General features: G+C 47.2%; 1 protein-coding gene across 1 annotated transcript in view; it reads right to left on the bottom strand.

The window, feature by feature from the left end:
- The window catches only part of LOC149362027 (uncharacterized), a 40,446-nt gene that overhangs the window by 3,438 nt on the left and 13,291 nt on the right, over positions 1 to 23,717 (bottom strand). The window contains exons 2-4 of the mRNA XM_089569639.1: positions 5,715 to 5,893; positions 3,677 to 3,747; positions 2,194 to 2,280 (exon numbers count right to left, since the gene is read on the bottom strand). Coding sequence (XP_089425765.1) covers positions 2,194 to 2,280; positions 3,677 to 3,747; positions 5,715 to 5,893 — 337 coding nt within the window. The remainder of the gene's footprint in view (positions 1 to 2,193; positions 2,281 to 3,676; positions 3,748 to 5,714; positions 5,894 to 23,717) is intronic.

Here is a 23,717-nt window from a genome sequence, read left to right as displayed (position 1 = left end):
CTGGAACCATTAGTCTCTCAAATTATATTCAAATTCAAATTCTTTCTTTATTTATGCCTCGAAAACGTACACACAGCGGAGGCGCAGGAAAAGCTGTCAAATAAAGCTTGACACGAATCGCGAGTCTGACGCGAGTCATCCCTTATGCGCAACTGTTCGTCTGAAGTTCTGCCCATTTGGATGCAAGCATTCATGCGAAAAGAGCAACAGCTGAATAAACAGACAAATTTCGTACCCACGGTGGGAATCGAATCACTGTCTAGTCTTTACATGCACCATTTACAAAGCTCTTAACAAGCGGCACAAACGACATCTAAAACAAGGCAGAAGAGCACAGCACTAGACAGGAGTTACGGCTGAGAACGCCTACAAAAGGGAATGCCACTGCAAAATCTGTCTGTTCACACAGTTCTCTCAGGTGAACAATCATTTGAAAGCAATATTTCAACGACACGACTGATTCACAGGGCCGTTGCATCTTTCTAGTTTTCCATAAGATGTGTAGTCCGTTCGAGAAAAACACATCAAGATGTTCACCAACATATCGCACTCCGGCAAGATATCGTAAGGTTTGGGAAGACAAATAGATTCGCTTTATCGAGGGCCGTTACAAGACATCCCAGAAATTAAATGCGTCCTTGCAATTTATGACGCAATGTTCAATTGTTTCAGGAGAATCACAGATGCGGCAGTTCGCAGGCGACAGAGTGCACGTTACAGAACCCCAGGTGGTCGGCATTTCCGGAGCCCTTCACTACGGCGTCCCTCATAGCCTTAGTCGCTTCGGGACGTTAGACCCTAATAAACCAAACTAAACCAAACAAAAAATCAGGGGGGCACTTTGCTGATCTAAAGTGCGGTGAGGCGAAAGCCTTAAGCGCAGTGTTGCTGCTTGTATCACTGATGTGTGGTTAAGATGTTAAGCTTCGCCTCTGAGTGTGGGACGTGAGAGCGCCTTGCAACGCTGCCAGGGAGTCCACAGAACGCCATCGCCCGCTCGACTCTACGCCTTGCTCGACGGTAAATTGTTTTTTGAGGAAAGGAAATGTATCTGTCTCGCATATCTCGGTGGACACCTGAACCTCGCAGTAAGGGAAGGGAGGAAGATGGGAGTGAACGAAGACGCCGTATTAGCTAGACGCGCCTTTGTTCATTTCAAACCATAAGGCTGGCATGGCGGAGTGGTTAGCGTGCTCGTCTCGCGCTCTTGAGACCCTGGTTCGATTCCCCAACTCGGCCAATTTCCTACTCGGTTTTATTTATTTATCTGGTCTGACTAGAAAGGTTAATTAAGCGAATTAGTCTTTACCATTGTTCTAATGCCATCCATCATGTCCTGTCACTGAACTGTGAAGTGATGGAACTCTCTATGAAACGCCTAGAAACGTCTAATCATTAGTGATGGTTAATGATAGTTAAGCATGAATAGCACATTTCGTGATACTAGGTAATGTATGGTTAGTGATAGTTAACGTGACCTTAACTTGTACATTAATTAGCGTTAGTTAAGGGGCAGGCGCAGTACACAGTCCCATATGCCACTTCTTAACTACTACTAACTACCAATTAATCAATAAGTGCAATAATATAATCATGAAATCACTTGATATCATTTTCTGATGTCTTTCGATTGCACCCGATTAAGTATCGATTGGCTATTGATTTTCATATGCTCAGATAAGGCATGCATCCGATTCGCGGACACATTTGCTAACATGTCTTGGTCACGACAGTACGAAACATTAAAGGCTTTCGCCTTAAAAATGCCCTTCCTCTGGTGCCAAGTCCTCACGGGCAATTTTTCTATAAGTCGTTTGTTAAAAAATGTTTTAATGCGTGGTAAAAGTAGCATTTTTCGCACCCGCGTATTCATGTACCGGCGATCCAAAGTACATTTAGCGGTAAAGCGGAGAAAATCCGAGCTCAAATTTCAAGTAATTTATCTCAGCACCAATCGCATTGAGTCCTCTGTATTCGCTTAATAAAGATTTGCTCTCGGCCCCTGTCAATCTCATTGATCGCCCGAAAAAATTTTCGGGTACCTTCACGAAAGACAACGGCAATAACTGTGGACATGCCGCAGAAGCTAAGTCAAAAGTGCTATCAACGAACTTGGGCCGCCAACTGCTTAGCACTATATCATATGCACGTGCAGCGCGAGTTTGACAGCTTATAATTATTAATGTGACTTACAGTCGCTGCCTAGAAGAGGGAATCGACCAATAAAGCAGTTCTTTCCGTTGAAGTAGTACGCCTGGGCCGCAACAGAAATGGGGCCCTCTGAAAGGCACAAGGAAACACGTAGTGCTCAGTTTACGAGTTATTCCACACGTCCCGCGAAACGTACGCTCTGTACACTGTTAAGAATAGATGCGTAAGCTTTGAACGTTTGTCCGCTACCAAGTTTATGGTGAGAGCTTTTCGAAGTGCGTTCGACTAAAGTTCTATGGTCCGTTGTTAGTAGCAGCTGCGCCCCAGTTCCGGTGCACTGGCAACGACGAAATGAGCGCACGCACATTGCGCTGCAGTCGTCGGCTTCGGATGAGTCTTGCGCTCACCCCCGAACACGCAATCATCCCCTGTACGCCACCCACGCTTCGTGCAACCTTCGTGTTTACCAACGTGACAGACGGTCATAAGAGGCCATTAAATGCCTGAAAACGTCTGGCGGATGCTGCTTGAAGGCGGAAGGCCAGGGCCCGTTATATGCGGTTGGAAGCGCGCGCTCGGGTCGTTGCCCACAAACGCGCTGTCGAACAAAATCCGCAAATATGTGCCCACCCGTCTATCACTGAGGTTTCCGCATTGAGGTTCGGCTTACGTTCTTGAAGGAATAACAATGAAACACTTGCATTTGTGTTACACACAGGTGGGTACGTATTAACGCCTTGCATTGCAATTCGGCAACCTCTGCGATAGTCCACTACGATTGACGCTAGAATTTTAGAGCGCAGTTCTTATTCACCCGTTCGTGAATTCAAACGTGTCGCCGCCGTCCCTGTAGAATAGCCGAAGAATGAATAAATAACAATAAACGTTGCCGCGGCTGTGCTTCAAACCCGCAGCACCACTAACACATCAGCTTCGCTCGTCACTGCACGAGAGCACTATTCTATCCCAGCAGCCGATGACGCCTCGTGTTAAAATGCAACACACTCTCGCGCTGCACATTGCACATCGTTGTCTTCTTAGCGTACGGGTGCGCAAACTATATTACACGAGGGACGACACAGGACGGCGATAGCACTTGTCCTGTGTCGTCCCTCCTGTAATGCAGTTCGCGCACTCCTGTGCTAAGATGTACGACAAACTAGCACCTTTTAAAGCTTTGCTAACAACGTTTCTTCATCATCTATTACTATTATCGAACTAATATCGTCGTGAGACGTACCGACGATCCAGCAAGGCAAACTGAGCCTACAGTACTTCACTCAAATTTCTCATTGGAATCTTAATGGTCCTGAGAATTTTTTCCCTTTTTGGTAAGCGCTTTACACAGCATATCAGACAAAAATAAAATAAAACCGAAAATATTTTCGGCTCGTAGCTTGTACACGCAACAAGGCTCGTGTAACAGAAAGAGTCACAAGCACTCCGGACCGGCTGAGAATCAGAATGAGCCTAGCGCAGGAGTACAAAACAAATAGGGTTTGAGGCGGAACGCATAAATGCTTACCTTCGCAAGGGCTGAAACCGAACGTAAAGGACTCCGTCGCAGTCATGTTAACGCAGTAATCTACGTCAGCCCTATGGAGAAAAAGAAGCAGGACAAAATAATGACAAGATATCGGATAGGGTTTCTGCCCACACGTCAACACACACAAAGTGGGAGGAACCATATTAAGGCAGTGCTTAGAAAAGCAGGTAGCTGTGTTCAACATATTTGTCTCTGTTGTGACCGTTCCTGCGGGGCAGTATGAGACGTCATGCGCCGGTCGAGCCGTTCTCCATACAACGGAGGGAACGCCAGTTGGCGTCGCCGCATTCATCACTTCAGGTGCCACCTCCAAAGTGCGTCAATGTGAACTGCCTATCAGAGCAGGCGATGGAATTTTACATCACGTGCTGTGCCTGAGGTAGCTGGCCTGCCAACTTAAGGACTCCTGCGGACTGATGAAATTTGGTCGCCCATATAAAAGGCGCGGGGCGAACCCGTGTGGTGTGTGATGTGTGGGCCCTGTACATGTCCTTCTCTACTGTTCAGACTTGCCTCGGCGCTCTCTGATATCTGTAATAATATTGTTACGCGGCGGCCAGCCGAAGAATGAGACGTGGTGAACCATGGCTATGAGATGATTTAATGGCCGCTGGCATAGCGCGGGCGCTCCGTCCCGCGCCACTGCCAGCTTCGTCTTCGTCACACTACCCGGGGCCTCCGAGCGATCGTCCCGATCGGTGACGAACAGACGGCGAAATGGCGATGGTCTTGAGTGAAGGATCGAACAATATGTAGAAGATGAGGCAGTGCTGGCCGCCACGATGAGAAAGATGAGAGAATGAGTCCTGGTCCACGAAGCATCCGGGCCGTAGGGTGCCAGGAGCTGACGGCCGAGGTCTCTGGACGCACCGAACGGCAGAGGCAGGGGGACGGTGTCTTCACGTTTGGGTCAGTGGGGTCTTGGGTCGGTTGGGTCTTGGGCCGTCGGGTCTTGGATCCGTCGGGTCTTGCGTCGTCGTGTAGTGTGGTCCGGGCGGGGGACGGGGCTGGGGTGAGCGTCGAGGTCGGTTCAGGTCGGGCGGGCTGGGGCACGGCCGTGCGGCGCTGACCAGGTACTCACGGCCGACGTCCACGGCAGGCCCAGGACGCCGAAGCTCCGTGACCAGGATGGCGATGAAGGGACCCCAGCACCTCGCACCAAATGTTACGCGGCGGCCAGCCGAAGAATGAGACGTGGTGAACCATGGCTATGAGATGATTTAATGGCCGCTGGCCTAGCGCGGGCGCTCCGTCCCGCGCCACTGCCAGCTTCGTCTTCGTCACAATATACACAAAAAAAGTTTGCTTCTTCCTTCAACAATCTTCCAGGAGCGTTCCTTCCTCCTCAGAGCGCTGGCCTCGCCCTTAGCGCTCCTCGAGTAAAATCATCTCCCCCATAAGGGGTCTTGATATAACAGACACCTAAGCAGTGAAGTTATTTGGCGAGCACATGCCTTCAGGTCTGCCCAATCCAATGTGTCATTCGCACTCTCTTACATTAACTATCGAAGTCATGTTGCTTGTATGCCTTAGACGATCCGATTGTATATCGGCCACGTTCTGGTGTGCACCTGATCTCAAATTTATCCTCGGGTGACAATAAGAGCTATGGTGTGGCGACGATTGTTCCTTGGCATCGAAGCTGGAATACAACTGAAGCCTACTGTCTTCCTCTTTTCCCCCCCGTCAACCGCTGAGTACAAAACTTCAACGCCTCCTACCCCTTACAAAACATGCAAATTTTGTCGAAGAAGCAGCCGCCAACTAGTTCCGATTTTCTTCCTGTATAGTCCCCATCACCGCGAAAGTTAGCTATTCTTTATGCCTAAAATCCTTGCGCCTAAGTATAGCGCGCCAACCTGAAGTTGTCACCGGTGCGAAACAGGGGTGTGACTGTTATTACAGTTCGCATGTGGCACGATGGACAGCATAAGAGAATATATTTTTTTACGCGACGAAAGCTGCAGTGCTAATCCCTTCGGCTGTATATAAAGCACGTGAGATGTTGTTTACGAACCCAGGTTCTCCATTATGGCCTTGGTAGTGATAACGGTAGACGGCGAAGTGATTCTCAGGCTCGTATACTGGCACCCAAGCGGTCAGGCATTTGAGTCTGGGATCATGGGTCGAGGTGAAGTAGGCGACGACGGAATTCTGCACTTTTACCGCTTCCACCAAAAGCTTAGTGTTCTCTTCCTGTAAAAGGGAAATTTAGAGAACGCACAGGTTATTTACGCGAAAGCATTTTGTGGCTCGTCGCAAAGAAACCCGACGTCGGCGTTGACCAGCAGCAGTGGTCCCCAAATTCCGAGATGACGTCACCGTGGTATCAAAGACTTGTGAAGGTGCGGGGAATTGAACGCATGAATTTTAGACTGCCAGGCGAGCACGTAACTCATAGGCCACAGAACCGCGATGTTTCTTGACGAAAAAAGGTGAACGTAGAATATGTGCGTTGTCTTAGGACTGTATGCGAGAAAATAGGTGTGTCACTAGAAAAGAAGAGAAAAAAATTGAAAATAAATAATAAAATGAAAATAAAAATCTATAAAGTACCAATGCGTTCGCATTGAAAGCACGTAAGTAGCCTTAAGAGCCCTCGGTATTTTTTTCTGTTTTCGCTTCTTTCCTCATGTCTCGCATTTCTCGCAAAAGTTTGGAAAAATCATGGTGTGATTGACTGTTAGCTTCTTACTTACGTGCTATTGGAACCGAATTTCCACGGTAGGCGTGTCCTCGGGAAGGAAAAAAGTTCTTGTACCGCTTCTGCGCCAATTCGCCTGACATTGATAAAGACGGATGCAGAATCCTCCTGCCTTGATACATTCCGGCAGTTCAGGCAATGAGCTCATTTTACTGCCCCAAGCTAAATCAATATTTTTGCACATGCAGATTCTGTAAGACTTTTTTGCCGACATGGTTACATCGTAACGTACCCCTAAATATTAATCAAACACGTGTCTACTCACGGGTATGCGGTGTAGTCAGAGTAGACCGACGCAGCTTTGTCCAGCCGCGCCAGCCACCTTTCTTCACCATACTGTGCAACCGGCTCATAGAAAATTTTAGCTATGCCTGCTCTTTTTCAGAGAATGCGATGCTTTTAACAAAGCGAAGGCGTACTGGCATGCAAATATACCGGACCGGTCGGGCGCCTACTGCACATACGCAGTAGCCTGGCAAGAAGGCACTCCCGGCGCTAGTCTAGTAAGCCTCCGCTACATAGATGAGAGTGCAGCGAGATCTGCAATGGAAAGAAAATTAGCAGGAGACTTCAGCTCCATCTTAAGTGTATGAGACGAGATCGTTCATCGTTATTTCCTACTTTCTTTCTTAATTACTGTTTCTTTTAATTGCATGCACTAACTAGCGTACATCGGTAGGCATGCTAGACCACGTGATAAACAACAAAACACACTACTTCGCTCTTTTAGTGAGTCGAACAAACGTGCTACCGTGGCCTCGGGGTAAGGTTTGTCACTCGCAACCGAAGGCCCATGGCTCGACTTCCGAACTAATTACCCCAATTTTGTTTTGAAATTTACTTTACTTCTTCAGTTCATAGGGAACCGGGAGCGAAATTACGAGGTCGTGAATTCTGATCCCATCGGCGGAATATGTTTTTTTCTTTTTCTTTCTAATCAATTGCCTCTAAGCGATAAATAAATTAGTGTTTTAATCTTACATTGATCAACACCACAAATCAAAAACATAGTATTGAAACGTTCCACTATGCTCCTTGGATTCGGTGGTTGTTGGCTTTATTCACATTTGTCATAACAAGCAACTCATTTCCCTTTCCTTGTCTGCTCAGCGACATTTCAGTCATGGTACGACAGCATACACGCAATTTAATTCGAGTTTTAATCACTTTCGTTCCGCAGCTCGACGTGAGACGTCACAACCTTGTCGACCAATCCTGTATTAGTTTGACAACGTGCACGGCTTTTCCTCCGAACGCCCTCTCTAAAGCTGTGACATTAAAAGTGTTTAGTGCAATGTTAAGAGACAGGAATATACCAGAGTGGGTTAGGGAACAAACACGAATTGGATATATTCAAGCTGATGTGAAGACAAAGAAATGGGTATGGACCGAGCGTATAATGCGAAGGAGAAACAGCCGATAGTCTCCTAGAGCTCCTAAGTGGATTACGAGCGAAGGCCCACTTAGCAGAGCACGGAAAACAGTCAGGTGGGAGTTTGAGATTACAAAGATTGCCGGGGTCTGGTTGTTGCAGCTGGATTAGGACAAGATTAGCTGGTGGTGAATGCGCGAGTCCCTGGCCTTGCAGTGAATGTGGTTAAGCTGGGGAGGGTTCTTATTTTTGTGGTGGTATGTCTCCGATGTGCTGAAACGCTGATGTCTGAACTGGCCTTATCTGTCTGATCCATCTTAGCGCCATAGAAGGGCGGTGAAAACCTCGGGTCGCAGCTCGGCGAATAGTAGCAGGAAAGGGCAACGTGGCTGGTGTTCACTGCAGCGCCGCGTGCTACTGCATGGAGCTGGGTGGGCTTTATGGCCTCTTGATTCTGGTTAACCAAGTCACCTTAGGTTTAACTTGCCGCGAGCCATAAGAAACCTTTTCAGAAAGTGTTTTAGGCTTTCTGAAAAGCGTTGCGACCAGCTTCAATCTAGTTCTACCATAACGTGCTAAAATTCACCAGTTAGAATGTGCACTATTAGGCTTCGGTTAATGAGTTTAATCATTTACATGGTTGAATACCGGTCCGCTCTTGTTGACGCAGCCTTGACAACGCATCCGGTTACCTGTAAAACTGCGCGTTTAAATGAAGCAGCGTTCACAAACTGTTAACGCGCCATCCGATGGTCCTTCCAAGAGCGCCTCTGGCACTCACTGTTTGACGCATCTCAGCAGTTCTTCTGTGTCTCTTCCTATGACAAGGTTTGCCTAGCCATCATCATGTAAAGATTCGTTTATACTCTCGGTATAATTACCATGTGTTAAAATGCCAGTTGTTGCTTGACATTCAAGATAAGAGGACGTTGAAGTTGAAGTTGAAGTTTATTTCTCGCTCTCAGTGGTACAAGTATTACTTACAGTATTACAGTATTACAAGTATTACAGTGGTACAAGTACAAGTATTACTGGGAGAGAGAGGACGCAGGGAAAAAAGCTGCTTGAATGCAGCTTGAGAGGCACCCTGCGCCCACACTGCTGAGGCAACGTATTGCCTCAGTTGTTAGTTTACAAGACAGCTACAGGTGAGGCACTCGAAAACAATAAATAAAGTATCAACATGAATATAATATCTACAGTGGCACTTAAACATTAGTATCACAATCACAACAAAAAGCGTCATAAATACTCAAAAAACCAAAAGCATCACATCAACCAGGTGTACAACAGCAGCGACGGGTACCTCAGCGACGGGTAGCGTTTACGAACAGGTGATCGGCAGTTTTCCTCGCGTTTTTTAAGCGAAACAATTTCGCGACGAGTCCGCGGATTTTACTGCGTTGCATGTAGAAACTCTACATTGTTGTTTTGGTAATGGTGGGGGCGGTGGTAATAGCTGCAGTAGTAGTAGTAGAAGTAGTAGTGGTTAGAAGTGGCATTAATGGTAGTATTATTAGCAGTGGCAGTAGCAGTTGTAGAATTAGCAGTAGTACATGTAGTAGCAGTAACAACAGTAGTTGCAGTAATTTCCTGAATCCTAGTACGAGCAAACAGGACACAAAGAAGCCGTACACACTCACAAGCAGTAACAAAACTGACCATTTTACTACCCAAAACGCGTATATGCACAAGGCAAGTAAAAAGAGAAGTCAAATCATTGCAAAAAGCGCCACCATATGTAGCAAAGAAAGAAAACAATGCAAGCTGAACTCATACAGAAGCATATTCGCGGAGGCAACCGCCGTACACTCCAGATTGAGGAATATCTAAGAAAGCGCTTTCTTTTTCCCTAACGCCACCTGCGCATTCTTAATACGCCCACTACCACTTATTGCAATGCGAAAGGGTTCGACTAACTCTCCCGTGAGCTTGGCGTTATACCTAAGCACAACGTCTATTACTAAGGAAGCATCATTCCCATGAGTAAACACCAAGCAAGATCTTGCGCTGTTTGTGAGTTACGGATGTTTATTGTCAAGTGAAATAAATAAATAAAGTGCGATGATTGACTGCGCCCGCCCTCACGTCGAACTTTCCGTGCCATGCGCTCTGCCATCCGCCGCTGCGTTTGATGACGTGGGTCTTCGTGCTGTCCCGAAACTTCATGTCGCTCAGGCCACTACTATACCACCCGTTAGCGCTGTCCTCGTTCCTCTCTCTGCCGCTTCTACCACCGACGCCACCGTTCTCTTCTTACCTTCCATAGTTGCTTTCTGCGGCCACCGTATCTCACTGCCCTTCGCCGTGCTTGACGTGCGCAATGGTGCCAGCACACTTCTGGTCATCAATACACTCTCTTATCCCGTTACATTGCTTCGTGGAGAGTTCATTGGCCATTTTGAGCCTGTGGACTTACTATTTGACCTCGACGCTACCGACCGTTCATCTGCTTGCGAAGTTGATGCGGCGAACGCTACTAATGTGGCTTCCGACCCGCTTCAGCGTGATCTTCTCGCCTGTTCTGTTGATACTGCCCTCGAGCCACGCCGCCGCGAGCAGCTTCTTGAGCTGTTGCACCATTTTTTGACTTCATTCGACACACCGCAAGCCTCTTTGGGCCCGACGACGGCTGACTCCCACCACATCCACACAGGCACTCACCCGCCTCTGCACCAGCGCCCATACCGTGTGTCACCTACAGAGCGTCGTGTCATAGCCGAACAAGTCGAGGACATGCTCCACCACGGTGTTGTTCAAGAATCAAGTAGTCCCTGGTCGTCTGCCGTTGTCCTTGTCAAGAAAAAGGATGGGTCTATATGCTTCTGCGTGTATTATCGACGTCGCAACAAAATCACACGTCGGGATGTGTATCCACTGCCACGCATTGACGATGCCGTGGACTGTTTGCAAGGCGCGGAATTCTTTTCTTCGCTTGACCTACGCTCCGGATATTGGCAAGTTCCCATGGCTCCAGCTGATCGCCCAAAGACCGCTTTCATCACTCCGGATGGGCTTTACAAATTTAACGTTATGCCGTTCGGCCTTTGTAATGCCCCAGCAACATTTCAACGAATGATGGACAACGTGCTGCGTGGCCTCAAATGGAAGACCTGTCTTTGTTATCTGGAAGACATCGTGGTTTTCTCTCCTGATTTTCTCACCCATCTGCATCGTCTCCGCCAGGTGCTGACCTGCCTTGCTCGTGCTGGCCTTTAACGGAACCTTAAAAAATGTCACTTCGGCGCCCGCCAACTCACCATCCTCGGCCACGTCGTGTGTAAAGATGGCGTCCTCCCCGATCCTGAGGAGCTGCGCGCCGTTGCTGACTTCCCGAGACCGGCCTCTCTCAAAGAGCTGCGCAGCTTCATTGGCCTACGTTCCTCCTTTCGTCGTTTTGTACTTAATTTTGCTACAATCATCGCCCCACTAACAAAGCTCAGGATTGGACCCGCTAACTTGTCCTCTTGGACACCGGCCTGCGACGAGGCCTTCGCGAAGCTCCGCAATGTTTTGACATCACCGCCCATACTTCGTCATTACGATCCCGATGCTCCAACGGAACTCCACACTGATGCCAGTGGTGTCGGCCTCGGTGCGGTACTCACCCAGCGCAAGCATGATTTTTCAAATACGTCGTCGCTTATGCCAGCCCCGCCCTCACGACTGCAGAGTCAAGAGAGAGAGAGAGAGAGAAACTTTATTGTACAAGGAATTCGGGGCACGCCCCAGGGTCCCCGCACGACCCCACTGCACTCGAGTGTTTATGTTCCTAAGGTCCATAACACTGGCAGCCCGGCCGGTTGCGATGGTCTGCACGGCCGGGTCCTCCGAGCGCAGCAGGGTCTCCCAGTCCTCCCAGGTCTTGAGGTTCTCCAGGTCACGCGGGGGAGGGTCCGCCGGGCAGAGGGAAAGGATGTGGAGGGAAGAGGCGAATGGTTCTGGGCATTGCAGAGTCAAACTACTCCGTTACCGAGAAAGAGTGTTTGGCGATCATCTGAGCGAGCACCAAGTTCCGTCCTTACCTGTACGGACGCACGTTCGACGTTGTTACAGACCACCACGCCCTCTGTTGGCTCGCTACGCTCAAATATCCGTCGGGCCGTCTCGGACGCTGGGCCTTGCGCCTTCACGAATATGATATCCGTGTTGTGTACCGCTCGGGCCGCAAGCATTCTGACGCCGACGCTCTGTCTCAGTCGCCGGTGTCCCTGCCTGCGGTTCCCACACCAGACCCTCCCCTGACCGCTTTCACAGTCTCAGATATGCCTTCCGAGCAGCGCCGAGATCCTTGGATTGCTGCCCTGTTCAATGTTATCAATGCCCCTACCATGGCTGCATATCCGCGAGCTCTCCGCCGCCAAGCTTCCGATTTCTCCGTCCGGGATGGTCTCCTTTATCGCCGAAACTACAACCCCGACGGCAGAAAAAGGTTACTGGTTATCCCTCGCCATCTCCGCTCCGACGTTTATGCCCATCATCACACTGACCCGCAAAGTGCTCACGCTGGTGTTCTCAAAACACATCACCGGCTTCTTCAGCGCTACTACTGGCGTGGAATGTAAAAATTTCGAGCAACTTTAGCGGCTAAAGTGGTGAAAGGCGAAAGCCTGAGTACTGTATTCTGCTACGCGATTGTTCACTGTACATTTTGTTGGTGCATTAATTAACTGCCAATTAATGACGCTTAAGCTTCGAATTTAGGAGTGGAACGCGACAGCGTGTTGTAGCGCTGCCACGGAGTCCAAGGAACGCCGCCACCCGTTCGGCGCGATGCGTTGCCCTTTGAACGCAACGTTTTTTGAGGAAAGGAAATGGGGCTGCAATTCTCTGTCATCTCGGTGGACCCCTGAGCCGCACCGTGCAGGAAGGGTGGAAGTGTGAGTGAAAGAAGAAAGAGGGCCGTAATGAAGAAAATGAAAATTTTATTTGAGGAAAGGAAGTTGCGCAGTAACTGCCTCACATATTTCGGTGGACACCCGTCAAAATTCGCGTGCGGTGATGTCACGACAATTTGGACCAATCTGAAACGCGGACAAACACGCCTTTGTCGTCGGTAAATTGTTTTTTGAGGAAAGGAAATGTAACTGTCTCTCATATCTCGGTGGACACCTAAACCTCGCCGTAACAGGAAGTGAGGAAGATGGGAGTGAACGAAGACACTGTATTCACTAGAAGCACATTTGTTCATTCCAAACCATCGAGCTGGCATGGCGGAGTGATAGCGTGCTCGACTCACACTCCGGAGGCCGGGGTTCGATTCCCAAGCTCGGCCAATTTCCTACTCGGTTTTATTTATCTGGTCTGACTAGAAATGTTAATTAGACTAATTCGTTAAGTAAGCAATTAATTAAACTAAGTCAAACTTACTTGGAGCATCACTATACGATCCCTTTAATTGGTTGCATGGTCAGTAGCCAAAGTACAATTGGCCCCGTTTAAAATGCGCGCACTGTGACGTCATGACCGTTTCGACCAATTGAAAAGCGTGACATTTCTGTCGACAGCTCCTGCTTACAACGATGAGGTATTAAAGGCTTCCGCCTTAAAATTTTGTCCGCCGCTACATTCGATCGCGCGATGCCTGTCAGCAACAAAAGGATTCACCTTGTCACTCGGCCGGTCCCCTGCAACCTTTACCGCACCCAGCTCGCCCCGTTGACCGCATCGGCATCGACCTTTATGGCCCACTTCCCTGCACTCCGGCCGGTAACCGATGGGTAATCGTCGCCGTCGATCACCTGACCCGTTATGCCGAGACAGCCGCCCTTCCCACGGCGACGGCTCGTGATGTCGCTTATTTTGTACTACACCACTTCGTCCTCCGTCACGGCACACCTGGGGAGCTCCTCAGTGACCGGGGCCATGTATTTTTGTCAGAGGTAGTTCAAGAGCTCCTTTCAGCATGTCAAATCATACACCGTGCGACTACTGCCTACCATCTGCAAACAAACTGCCTCACGGAGCGATTCAATTGCACTCTGGGCGACATGCTCGCAATGTACGTTGCGTCTGACCATTCCAACTGGGATCAGGTACTTCCGTTTGTGACTTTTAAGGCGGAAGCCTTTAATGTCTCATCGTTGTAAGCAGCAGTTGTCGACAGAAAATGTCACGCTTTCAATTGGTGGAAACGGTCGTGACGTCACAGTGCGCGAATTTCAAACGGGGCCAATTGTACTTTGGCTAGTAACCATGCAACCAATTGAAGGGATCGTATAGTGATGCTCCAATTAAGTGGGACGGAGCTTAGTTAATTGCTTAATTACCCAATTAGCCTAATTCGCTTTACTAGTCAGGCCATATAAATAAATAAAAGCGATTAAGAAATTGGTCGAGCTCAGGAATCGAACCCCGGTCTTCGGCGTGAGAGACGAGCACGCTATCCACTCCGCCATGCCAGCTCGATGGTTTGGAATGAACAAAGGCGCGTCTAGTGAATACGGTGTCTTCACTCACTCTCATCCTCCTCCATTCCCTTCCGGCGAGGTTTAGGTGTCCACCGACAAATGAGCGACAGATACATTTCCTTTCCTCAAAAACCAATTTACCGACGAGTGAGGCGTAGAACCGAATGGGTGATAGCGTTCTATGGACTCCTTGGCAGAGTTGCAAGACGCTGTCGCGTTCCACTCTTAGGGGCGAAGCTTAACATCTTAACCACACATCAGTGACCACACTTTAGGTCAAAAAAGTGCCCCCTGAATTTTGACGGGTGTCCACCGAGATATGTGAGACAGTTACTGTGTAATTTCCTTTCCTCAAATACAATTTTCATTTTCTTCATTACGGCTCCTCTTTATCTATCTTCTTTCACTCCAACCTCCCTTCCTCTACGGTGCGGTTCAGGTGTCCACCGAGATGACAGAGAATTACTGCGCCATTTCCTTTCCTCAAAAAGCGTTGCGTTCAAAGGGCAAGGCATCGCGCCGAACGAGTGGTGGCGTTCCGTGGACTCCCTACCAACTGAGCTAACCGGCTAACAGCGCTCCGACTTGCGCGCAACACGTCAACCGAAAAACTCATGGCCCTGGGATTACATAACACCTTTGAGGAGCTACGAGAGGCGCAGCTTGAGTCGCAAAAACTCAGGCTGTTGCAGACAACGACTGGAAGAGCGCTCCTGCAGAGGCTCGGATACCGCGAGCAGATGCGAGAAATGACGAGGACGGCAACGATCCCCGACGAGCTTCGCAAGACCCTCAAGGTAGCGCCAATACCAAAAAACATGGATCCCAACCTCCATCGAGGCAGAAGAGAAGCGAGGGCCGACTTCATCGAAAGAACATACGCTCCTCAAGCCACGACCGTGTATGCAGACGCGTCTTGGAGAGGAGGAGACACCAAAATCGCTGTGGCGGCGGTGGTCGATTCGTCTTTACGCGAAATGACCAGCGCGTCTCTCCGAGGCTGCACAGCTGCAGAGTCCGAGGAAGTAGCCGTCGCTCTAGCGGTGGCGGAGGGCTATACAACCGGGCGGTCGCTAACAATACTCACCGACTCTCAAACAGCCTGCCGAAATTACATGAATGGCAGGATAGGTCGTCACGCGCTCCGTATACTCCTCGCAGCGAGCGACAGAATTAAAAACCAGGAAGAACAAAGCGACAAGATCCCACACAAAATTGTGTGGGTACCGGGGCACACGGGGGTGGCAGGGAACCAAGAGGCCGACAGGATAGCTCGAGGATACATTACTTTCCGAGCATCCGATGAGCCCGCGGAACTCGCGCCAGCACCCAGGGATTACTCGGCCATACTACAAAACTACAGAGGCAGAAGATTGCGGTATCCCCCACCGCACAAATCTCTCAGCAGAGAGGAAGCTGTCACTTGGAGACAATTACAAACAGGCTCTTTCCCAAACCTACATATACTAAACAAAATGCACCCTACCATATACGCGGACAAATGTCCCTGGTGCGACGGAAAACCTACTCTCTATCACATCATATGGGCCTGCCAAAAGATAGACGTGGTCCCCAAAATACAAAACCCGAGTGCGGAGCAGTGGGAGACTCTGCTGTCCAGCGACCGCTGTGAAGACCAAGAAGGTCTGGTACAGCGAGCTCAACGGGCGGCAGTGGCCAGCGGAGCCCTGGACTGAGGGCAACCGACCACTGATTAGAGGCGGACGACTTCGACAGAGAAGACTCCTGGGGGTAAAATCAAGGAGAAAACGTCTCTGAAGATGCTCCCAAACCGCAGGAAAAAGGACTACAGTAAAATAAAGTTTTTCCTTCCTTCCTTCCTTCCGTGGACTCCCTGGCAGCGCTAAAACGCGCTGTCGCGTTCCACTCCTAAAGCCGAAGCTTAAGCGTCATTAATTAGCAGTTAATTAGTATTCAGGCACTAATCAGCAATTAACAATTAATTAGTGATTTTCCATCACTTAGTAATTAGTAGTCAAATATATGTGACGCCACCAGTGCCACAGAAACAGCGAAGGTGGTGCGGAAAACGCTTCCGCCTCTACCCACTTTAGACAGTCAAAGTGCCCCCTGAATTTTTGCCTATAATACCGCCCATGAAGCGACGACAGGTTTCTCCCCTTTCTTCCTCTTATACGGCCGTGAACCATCCTGTACCATCGACAGCATTTTACCCTACCGACCAGATCCGTCTGAATACACAGCTATCTCCGACATTGCCCACAAGGCTGAAGAGTGCCTTCAGCTGGCCCGCACCTTTACTTCCGACACACAAGGATACCGTAAAGACGTGCACGACAATGCCAGGCCTGCTCCGACGTTCTCCACTGACTCTCTCGTTTGGCTTTGGGTTCCTGCCGACAGCAAGTTCTCCATCAAGTACCATGGCCCTTATCGCGTCATTCAACGCACGCCTCCTGTCAACTACCTCATTGAGCAAGTTACACCTTCCTCGGACCACCGCCGTCGTGGTCGTGAGATCGTCCACGTTAGCCGCCTCAAACCGTACTACAACCCGCCTGTCGTTTCTTCGCCGTAAGTCGCCAGAAATGACTATTCCTTCTCGCCGGGGCCATTGTAAGAAGAAGAAGAGGACGTTTCCGTGGTGCCGCACTTCGTCGTCATCGCTGGTGGTTCAGGCGCGAGTCTCGTGCTGGAGCTGCTTCCTTCGGTTGGTTCTGCCGTCTTGCTACGACCTGACCGCTGCGTGCGTTGGTCGCCGTGACCCACTAATAAATCCACTGTTCACTATAAACAAATCAAATAAATATCCTTGACTGGGATTCAAACCCGGGGCGGCCCGAACTGATCAGCTTCACTGACCACTGCGCTATGCACTGGGCTACCGCCGCTTTTTTTCAACGTGGTATTTATTACAACGGTACGGTGTTTTATGCAACTGAGCTATTTACACACATTAAGAAGAAGTGGCAAATCAACACACCTAGCCAACGAAGCACGAGAAAAGAGTCAATTCGGAGCGCATAGGTAATACATCATAACACGACACCATCTAAGCAATAAAGAACTACAAGAAAGGCTATGAACAACTCAACACTAAGAGTAAGTACCACTCCAGTTCATACTCGGTCCGGGCATACAATTGCTTTAGCTGCACAATCATTCTACAGAAATGGTGTATAGCATAAACAACAGATTCACAATGTCGGCTCATCATGCGTGTTTTCCACAGGCTGTGTAATCCAATTAAAAACAACATGTCTAACAGTTCATCAACAAATCGTAGTGGAGCGAGAAATCGTACAGATTTCCGCATCAAATTAAGTCTTTTCTTTAATGTCCAATGCATGATGTCCCAGAACAGTGTTGCACCTCTACAATTATTGAAGCAATGCTAAATCGCTTGAGGAGCATCATAAAGACGACAGTTAGCCGAAGACACTAATATTCCCCTTTTTCTCTGGCTATGGTTTAAGCGGTAATGCCTGAGTGCGCAACTTGAAGAAAAATTTTCTTCTACATGGCGAGAGCAGCAATTAAATACTCCCTTGATTACGTCATGCCGTGGTAAACCAAAATACACAGAGTGATACATTGGCGCAGAGAAGAGCATAAAGAGTAAGTACTTCTACTTCAGTTTTCTCGACACCGAAAAAGAATTCCAGGGGAGAAATGGACAAGTAGCAAACGACAACCAAATACAGCTCATTCATGAATCCCAACAAACGCAGACGATGAGAAACAACAGAGGACACAGTGAGGCTCAGTAAATCATGAACTAAATTTACCCGCAAGAATGTAAGCATTGCTAGGTGTGTAATGTCTCGGAAAAATATGAAACGTGAAACTATCTGTCATACATACAGATTGACTAAACCAATGCCGCCAGCGCTTGCAGGATAGAAAAGGTCATCACGCCGCATTAATTCAAAAGACGAATCCGGAGCAAAATTCACGAAACTTTTATGGAAACCCTGGATATGAAGTGTTGTGCAATGAATAATTTCTAGTACGTAAAAATTTTAGTGTCGAGAAACAGATTGTGTGCGGTCGCCCTGCCAAAAATCGAGAGACTATGGGAGAGAATAGTCTGAGCATAGCGCTGGTGAGTTGGCTCACGGTCTTTCTAGTAATGTGAACAGTGCTCATAGGCACTCGTAGGAAGGCCAAGGTACTTTGGTGCAGCACGTGTCTATTGCAGCCGAACATGCCTCGTGTTAAACTTCAAAAAAAAACTCTCGCGCTGCGCATTGCGCATCGTCGTCCTCATCAATTAATACTACTATAAACTAATATTCGCGCTTTGAGGTGTGTGGCGTTAGTGACAGAGTTGTGGGCTGCATGCGTTGATGTGGACATCGTTGTAGCAGAAACGCAATGCGCGTTGGCGTTGTCAACGTTGCTGCAGAAACGCGGCGCTGGAACGTAGGTCGCTGGCGTACATTGCGTAAATTACCACTCAGGATGAAAAAGTTGACGACGCGCATAACTGGCTTCCTGGGTCAGTGGACACCTCAGTCCTGGTTTGAGGTACGTGGCGTGGTTTCCACATGCAAAAAACGGTGCTTCCACACAATACTTCCTGCTTAGCAATGGCAAACAACCAGAATGATTTTCCTCCAACCTTGGTAAACAATTTCAATAGCGTGTTCACACTAGTCGAGTCGTACTAATAGTGTACTACTACTACTATCAGTAGTAGTTAATTCACTCGATTTTTTTTAGAAAAATCCTACTCGTTTCAATCTTCATAACTAATATCGGACTGCCAGTATCTCTGCAATGAAACAAACCGTAAGTCTACCATCAATTGCTTTTCGCCGTTATAGTTCTCGCCTCTGGCTTTTTCACAAAAGCTACTTCCATAACACCCACCTGCGCAATGAACTAATCTCTATTCCGTCCTTCGATCTGCCCGCATTGGCCTCTCTCACAAAGTCAGAATTATTTCTTGTCACATTGATTCCTGTACCGACAATTTTATTCCACTTACATCACAGGATTGCAACCGGCTTCCCCGACCTATCGCTGCCATTGAAGACAATCAATGTTTTAAAAATATGCTAGCTAGAATTGTAGATTAGGAGCCTTACAGCGTGTATTTGTTATTTGGATGGTTTTCTTCCTTTTGTTTAATGTGACTTCATTTACTAACTCCCCTCTTTAATGCCAAATGGTCTTGAGGGTATTCATAAATGAAATAAATGAAAAAGTATCAGCTCTAATGCTAGTAACCATCCGCATGAGTTGTAGCGCAAGCTTTTACGTCTGGCCTCCAGTGTCCTGTATGTTATATGCGGGAAAAATAAGCGCATTGTCATTAACTAGGTTGGCTTTTGCAGCAGCTTGTCATACGGAATGTTACAGGTACATTGTTATTCTTTAATTAGGAGTCTTTGCCTGCAACGTACGTGAAAAAAAAGTATATGCACTCCTCTACAGCGCTCCTATACATAGCATCGCTGTATTTGCGTGACGTCCTTCGCGTTGCCATTGCCGCATTGATAATATATTTAACAAAACACGTTAAAGTGCAATGTTTATAATTTTCCTACGCTACCCGGAACGGACGGTTCACTCTTCCTCAGTTTTCCGTTATTCCATTCTCTCTCTACAAAACGTTTGATAATTGCAGTGTTTGAAATTGAGGCTTTTTAATGAAATATACTGCTAACTGAAAATTGCAGAAATCCTATCGCTATTCGGTACCACAGAGCTTAACTATACATATGAGAAAGCAAGACGTTGTGCTTATGTACCCGACATCTTCAATGGGGTGCTTAAAGTTATTATGTGACCTCTATGCGCAACCTGAAAGTACACTTGAAAGCAGTGTCATAACTTCCTATTCTCTGTTTGTTCAGCATAATGTTCAGAAGTGTCGGCCAAATCTTTTTAAGTTCGCTCTGAGTTCAGCATTGCCGTCCTTTGTGATCTTCTACAGAGTGGCAATAAACATAATAGGAATAACAGCAGTACTTGTTGTTATTATAATTATTATTACTATTATTATTCATTGTAGATGCCGGATAGGTAACAATATAAGGCTTATTCAAAAATATGTTGCCGATAATTCCTCTATACTGCCGGCCGCTAGTATATCTTTCACGAACTAGGACTCGCACGATACCTAGGCGGGCGAGTTGGGGATACATTTTCGAAAATAACAGCGTGAAAAACGGGGACGAAGGGTAGAAAAAAAAGGGTAGAAAAGAAAGGATATATAAAAAAGGATAGAAAAAGTACTCCCAAACTTCAAAACTTTTGTTCTTTGAAACTATTGTCCTGAAGAAATAACGGAAAGCTACATTTCAACAGGAAAACTCCATCAAGTGGGAACTTAGAAAACACGATCTTAGAGTCGCTTCTCGCTTGCAGCAAGTTATGGCGCCTCAAAAAGTCGTTCTTTTGTTTCGCGCATCTTTACCAAATTCCGTATAGTATCTTTCCCCAAACTTCTACATGTTAACACAGGTAATTACTAATGAATTAATGGTAAACTTACAGTCGCGGTCTATGAAATTTCTAGTATCATGGTATTTAGTGCTTTTAAGTTGTGCTTTTGTTTTGAATAGGACGGCCAACTTTTATCCTGTTCTTCTCTACTATCATTTTCATCTCATTTGTTCATACGCTCAAACATCGCTATGTATTTCAATCACCATTTATATCATCGCGCACCGTCATACAAGCCAACTAAAGGCTTAGACCCGCCTTTTTCGGTAGTATTGCACTCGCTTTGTATTACGACATTGCAATGAATATTAATGCTGGTATTATTAGTATTGTCACATTAGCACGGCCACCGGTATGTTACAAAATGACGTGTACAACGCATTTAATTTGCCCAATGACAATCAAATAATTGTCAGTGTTCAAAAATTGCGGGGGTTTTAAGGTATTTAAACCAAGTAGACGTGCGAAAACATGTGTTCAACCTAGTTGGCTCGTAGTTTTGCTTTGCTGGATCGTCGGCACGTCTGGCGACGATATTAGACTCAGGTTAAGCTGTGATCAAGGTTAAACTGGTCTGATCTGTTCACACCGCAGTTGGAAGTTGATGAAGATGGCGATGTTCAATGCACAGTTTGTGAGTCTTCTGCAGTTTTAACACGAGGCGTGATCAGCTGCGGAGATGCCGTCACCACAGAAAGCACTGATGGATCGCCTCTGGTTGGCCGCACAGGCGACAGTTCACCAACCATGGCACATAAGTCCCCTTGGCGCGAAGCCAGGTCTTGCCAGGTAGGGTCGAAGCGTGTAGTTTAAAAAAGAAAGGATTTTGCAGCATATTTAATTTACAGTTGCTGAACAGACTTTCATACGCTAGAATCAATAAAGCCTCAGAAAGGTTGCGGATACACCGGCAGAGAAAATAGAGATTGTGCTGGTACTTTTGTCATCTGTCTCCTTGACAGATCGAAAGAATATTGCAAGTAAAAGCGAACAGTCATGATGGCACGGGTCTTCTTCTGGCGGAAATAAAGTTTCTTCACTCACTCACTCAGGAGGAAATGATGATTGGATCTTTTAGCCGCAAAAAACCGTATGATGGATCCGCACACAGAACCGCCGCGTTCATCTGAATCTCTCTTTATTGAACATTGCGCCTCGGTGCGGGGGTTTGTGCTGCGAAGGACCGGCCGCCTGGATGGTTGCCAGTTCTTGACGCATGTGTATGTGTCCCGCAGTTTTGATGTGCACGTGAAATGCAGTGTACGAACACATAAGAATGTGTGTCGGCATCGCGGAGTAGTATGTGTGTACGTAAAGCATATGGTAGCTCAGCGGGTTTGATTTCTATGAAATAACAGAAATAAAGATTGGCTTGGTCGTTCCCATAGTGTTCTTGAGCACTGGAGGACATCATCATCATCATCACTGGTCAGCAAAGCTGATCAGTTCGCGCCGCCGCGGGTTCCGTTCCCGTTCGCGGCGGTTTATTGTATTCATTTAGGTGAGGCTTCAGCGATGAAACGGCTTTTGCAGCTTTGGTCGTGAAGCAGCGCTTTCGCCCTAAAACACAACTTGCTTATTTTCGCTGTACGCTAACGACTAGCGTAATTAACTTGCATCTATGCTTACATCCCTGGGGCTGTGTTTCTTGTCAGTGTTCACCGGTTGAACGTGGTGAATAGTGTTAAATAACATGGAGTGTTTTTGGATATCAACTTCTCGTGGCAACACCAGTTATTCTAGAATAAAGGAGAAATTACTCCTTGACATCCACCCGAGCGCACTACTCAGCATCCACCCGTATGGCTGCGCTCGGGTGGATTTCATTAAGTAATTACTCCTTTATTACAAATCTACTCCACCTTGGGGGATTCCCCTAAATATTTGACCACCACTTATTCTATCTTTGCTCAGAACTTCCGCTAGCATCTTTGCTGTTCAACACCAACAGTTTTGCGCCACGTGCCTGTAAAGAAACTGAATGTGCATGCTTCGGCTTGCTTTGTGTTGAGATATGGCATTTCTGCTTTCAGCTTCTGTTTGGGTTGTTGCAGATGCTGGGTCGACAGCATTGTAAAAATATTCTTGCAAGTTCTGCCTACAATTCGCCAGTATTAGCATCTGCAAATATATTCCGTGAACTGGGCCTCCCAAATTTTAAATTCTTCCTCAATCAAACTGTTGCCTTTAGACATTTATAGAACTCGGTATTTATACACGATAATGCTACCACGTGGCAGCTTGTAGCAGGCGTTCAGTATGTTGCATTTCGTTCAGCTACTAGGTCTCGGTTCAGCCAGCCACTAAGCTTGTGTTCCCAATATTTTCAGCAATTTACCGCATATCTTTCCCACCGCATCCAATGACAATCTGAAAGAATTATTCATGCATAAGTAGTAAAATACAGTTAACGCTTTGAGAATTTTTTGAACTTTCTGTTGTGCTTTAGAGCTCGTTTAATTTTACTTTAAATGCGCCTGCCAACTTTATCGCGTTCTTGCCCCTTTCTTGTAAATTTGTTCTTTTGCCCGTATGCTTGTATCCCTGCGCGTATTTCAATCGCCATGTGTATTATATAACATGAGGCACGTTCTCGCATGCTAACTAGAGGCATAGGCTCTCTGTTCGTAATATAGCGTACTTATTGGCGACAATACAAATTATTATGCTTACAACGGTAGCAGTTAGAGCAGTATAAGCAGCTCCATTATTATTAGTAGCAGCAACAGTAGTATTTTATTATTTCTTTCTTTATTTATTTCAAAATACTGCAGGCCTATGTGGCCTAGGCAGGAGGGGCAAACAACCAAACAATACACAAAAGAAACGAAAAACAACACAGCATCATTCGGCGATAACAAGGGGAAGATAAAAACAACAGCATTAAAAAAAATTAGTGAACCCCAGGTGGTTAAAACTTCCTGAGCCCTTCACTACGGCGTTTTATAGCCTGAGTCGCTTTGGGACGTTAAGCTCCAATAGACCAAACCAACAGTAGGGGTTGAGTTGCATTAGGAATAGTTGTAACAGTAGCAGGAGTAATAAAACGCGACACTAGTAGCAGTAACAGTAGATGAAGTAGCAGCAATGGTACTA

The sequence above is a fragment of the Amblyomma mixtum genome, chromosome 2 (assembly GCF_055824585.1).
Source record: "Amblyomma mixtum isolate Tamu chromosome 2, ASM5582458v1, whole genome shotgun sequence".
Taxonomy (NCBI): Eukaryota; Metazoa; Arthropoda; class Arachnida; order Ixodida; family Ixodidae; genus Amblyomma; species Amblyomma mixtum.
The sequence above is the reverse complement of the archived record's forward strand: the minus strand, read 5'-3'. Positions and strand labels throughout refer to the sequence as shown.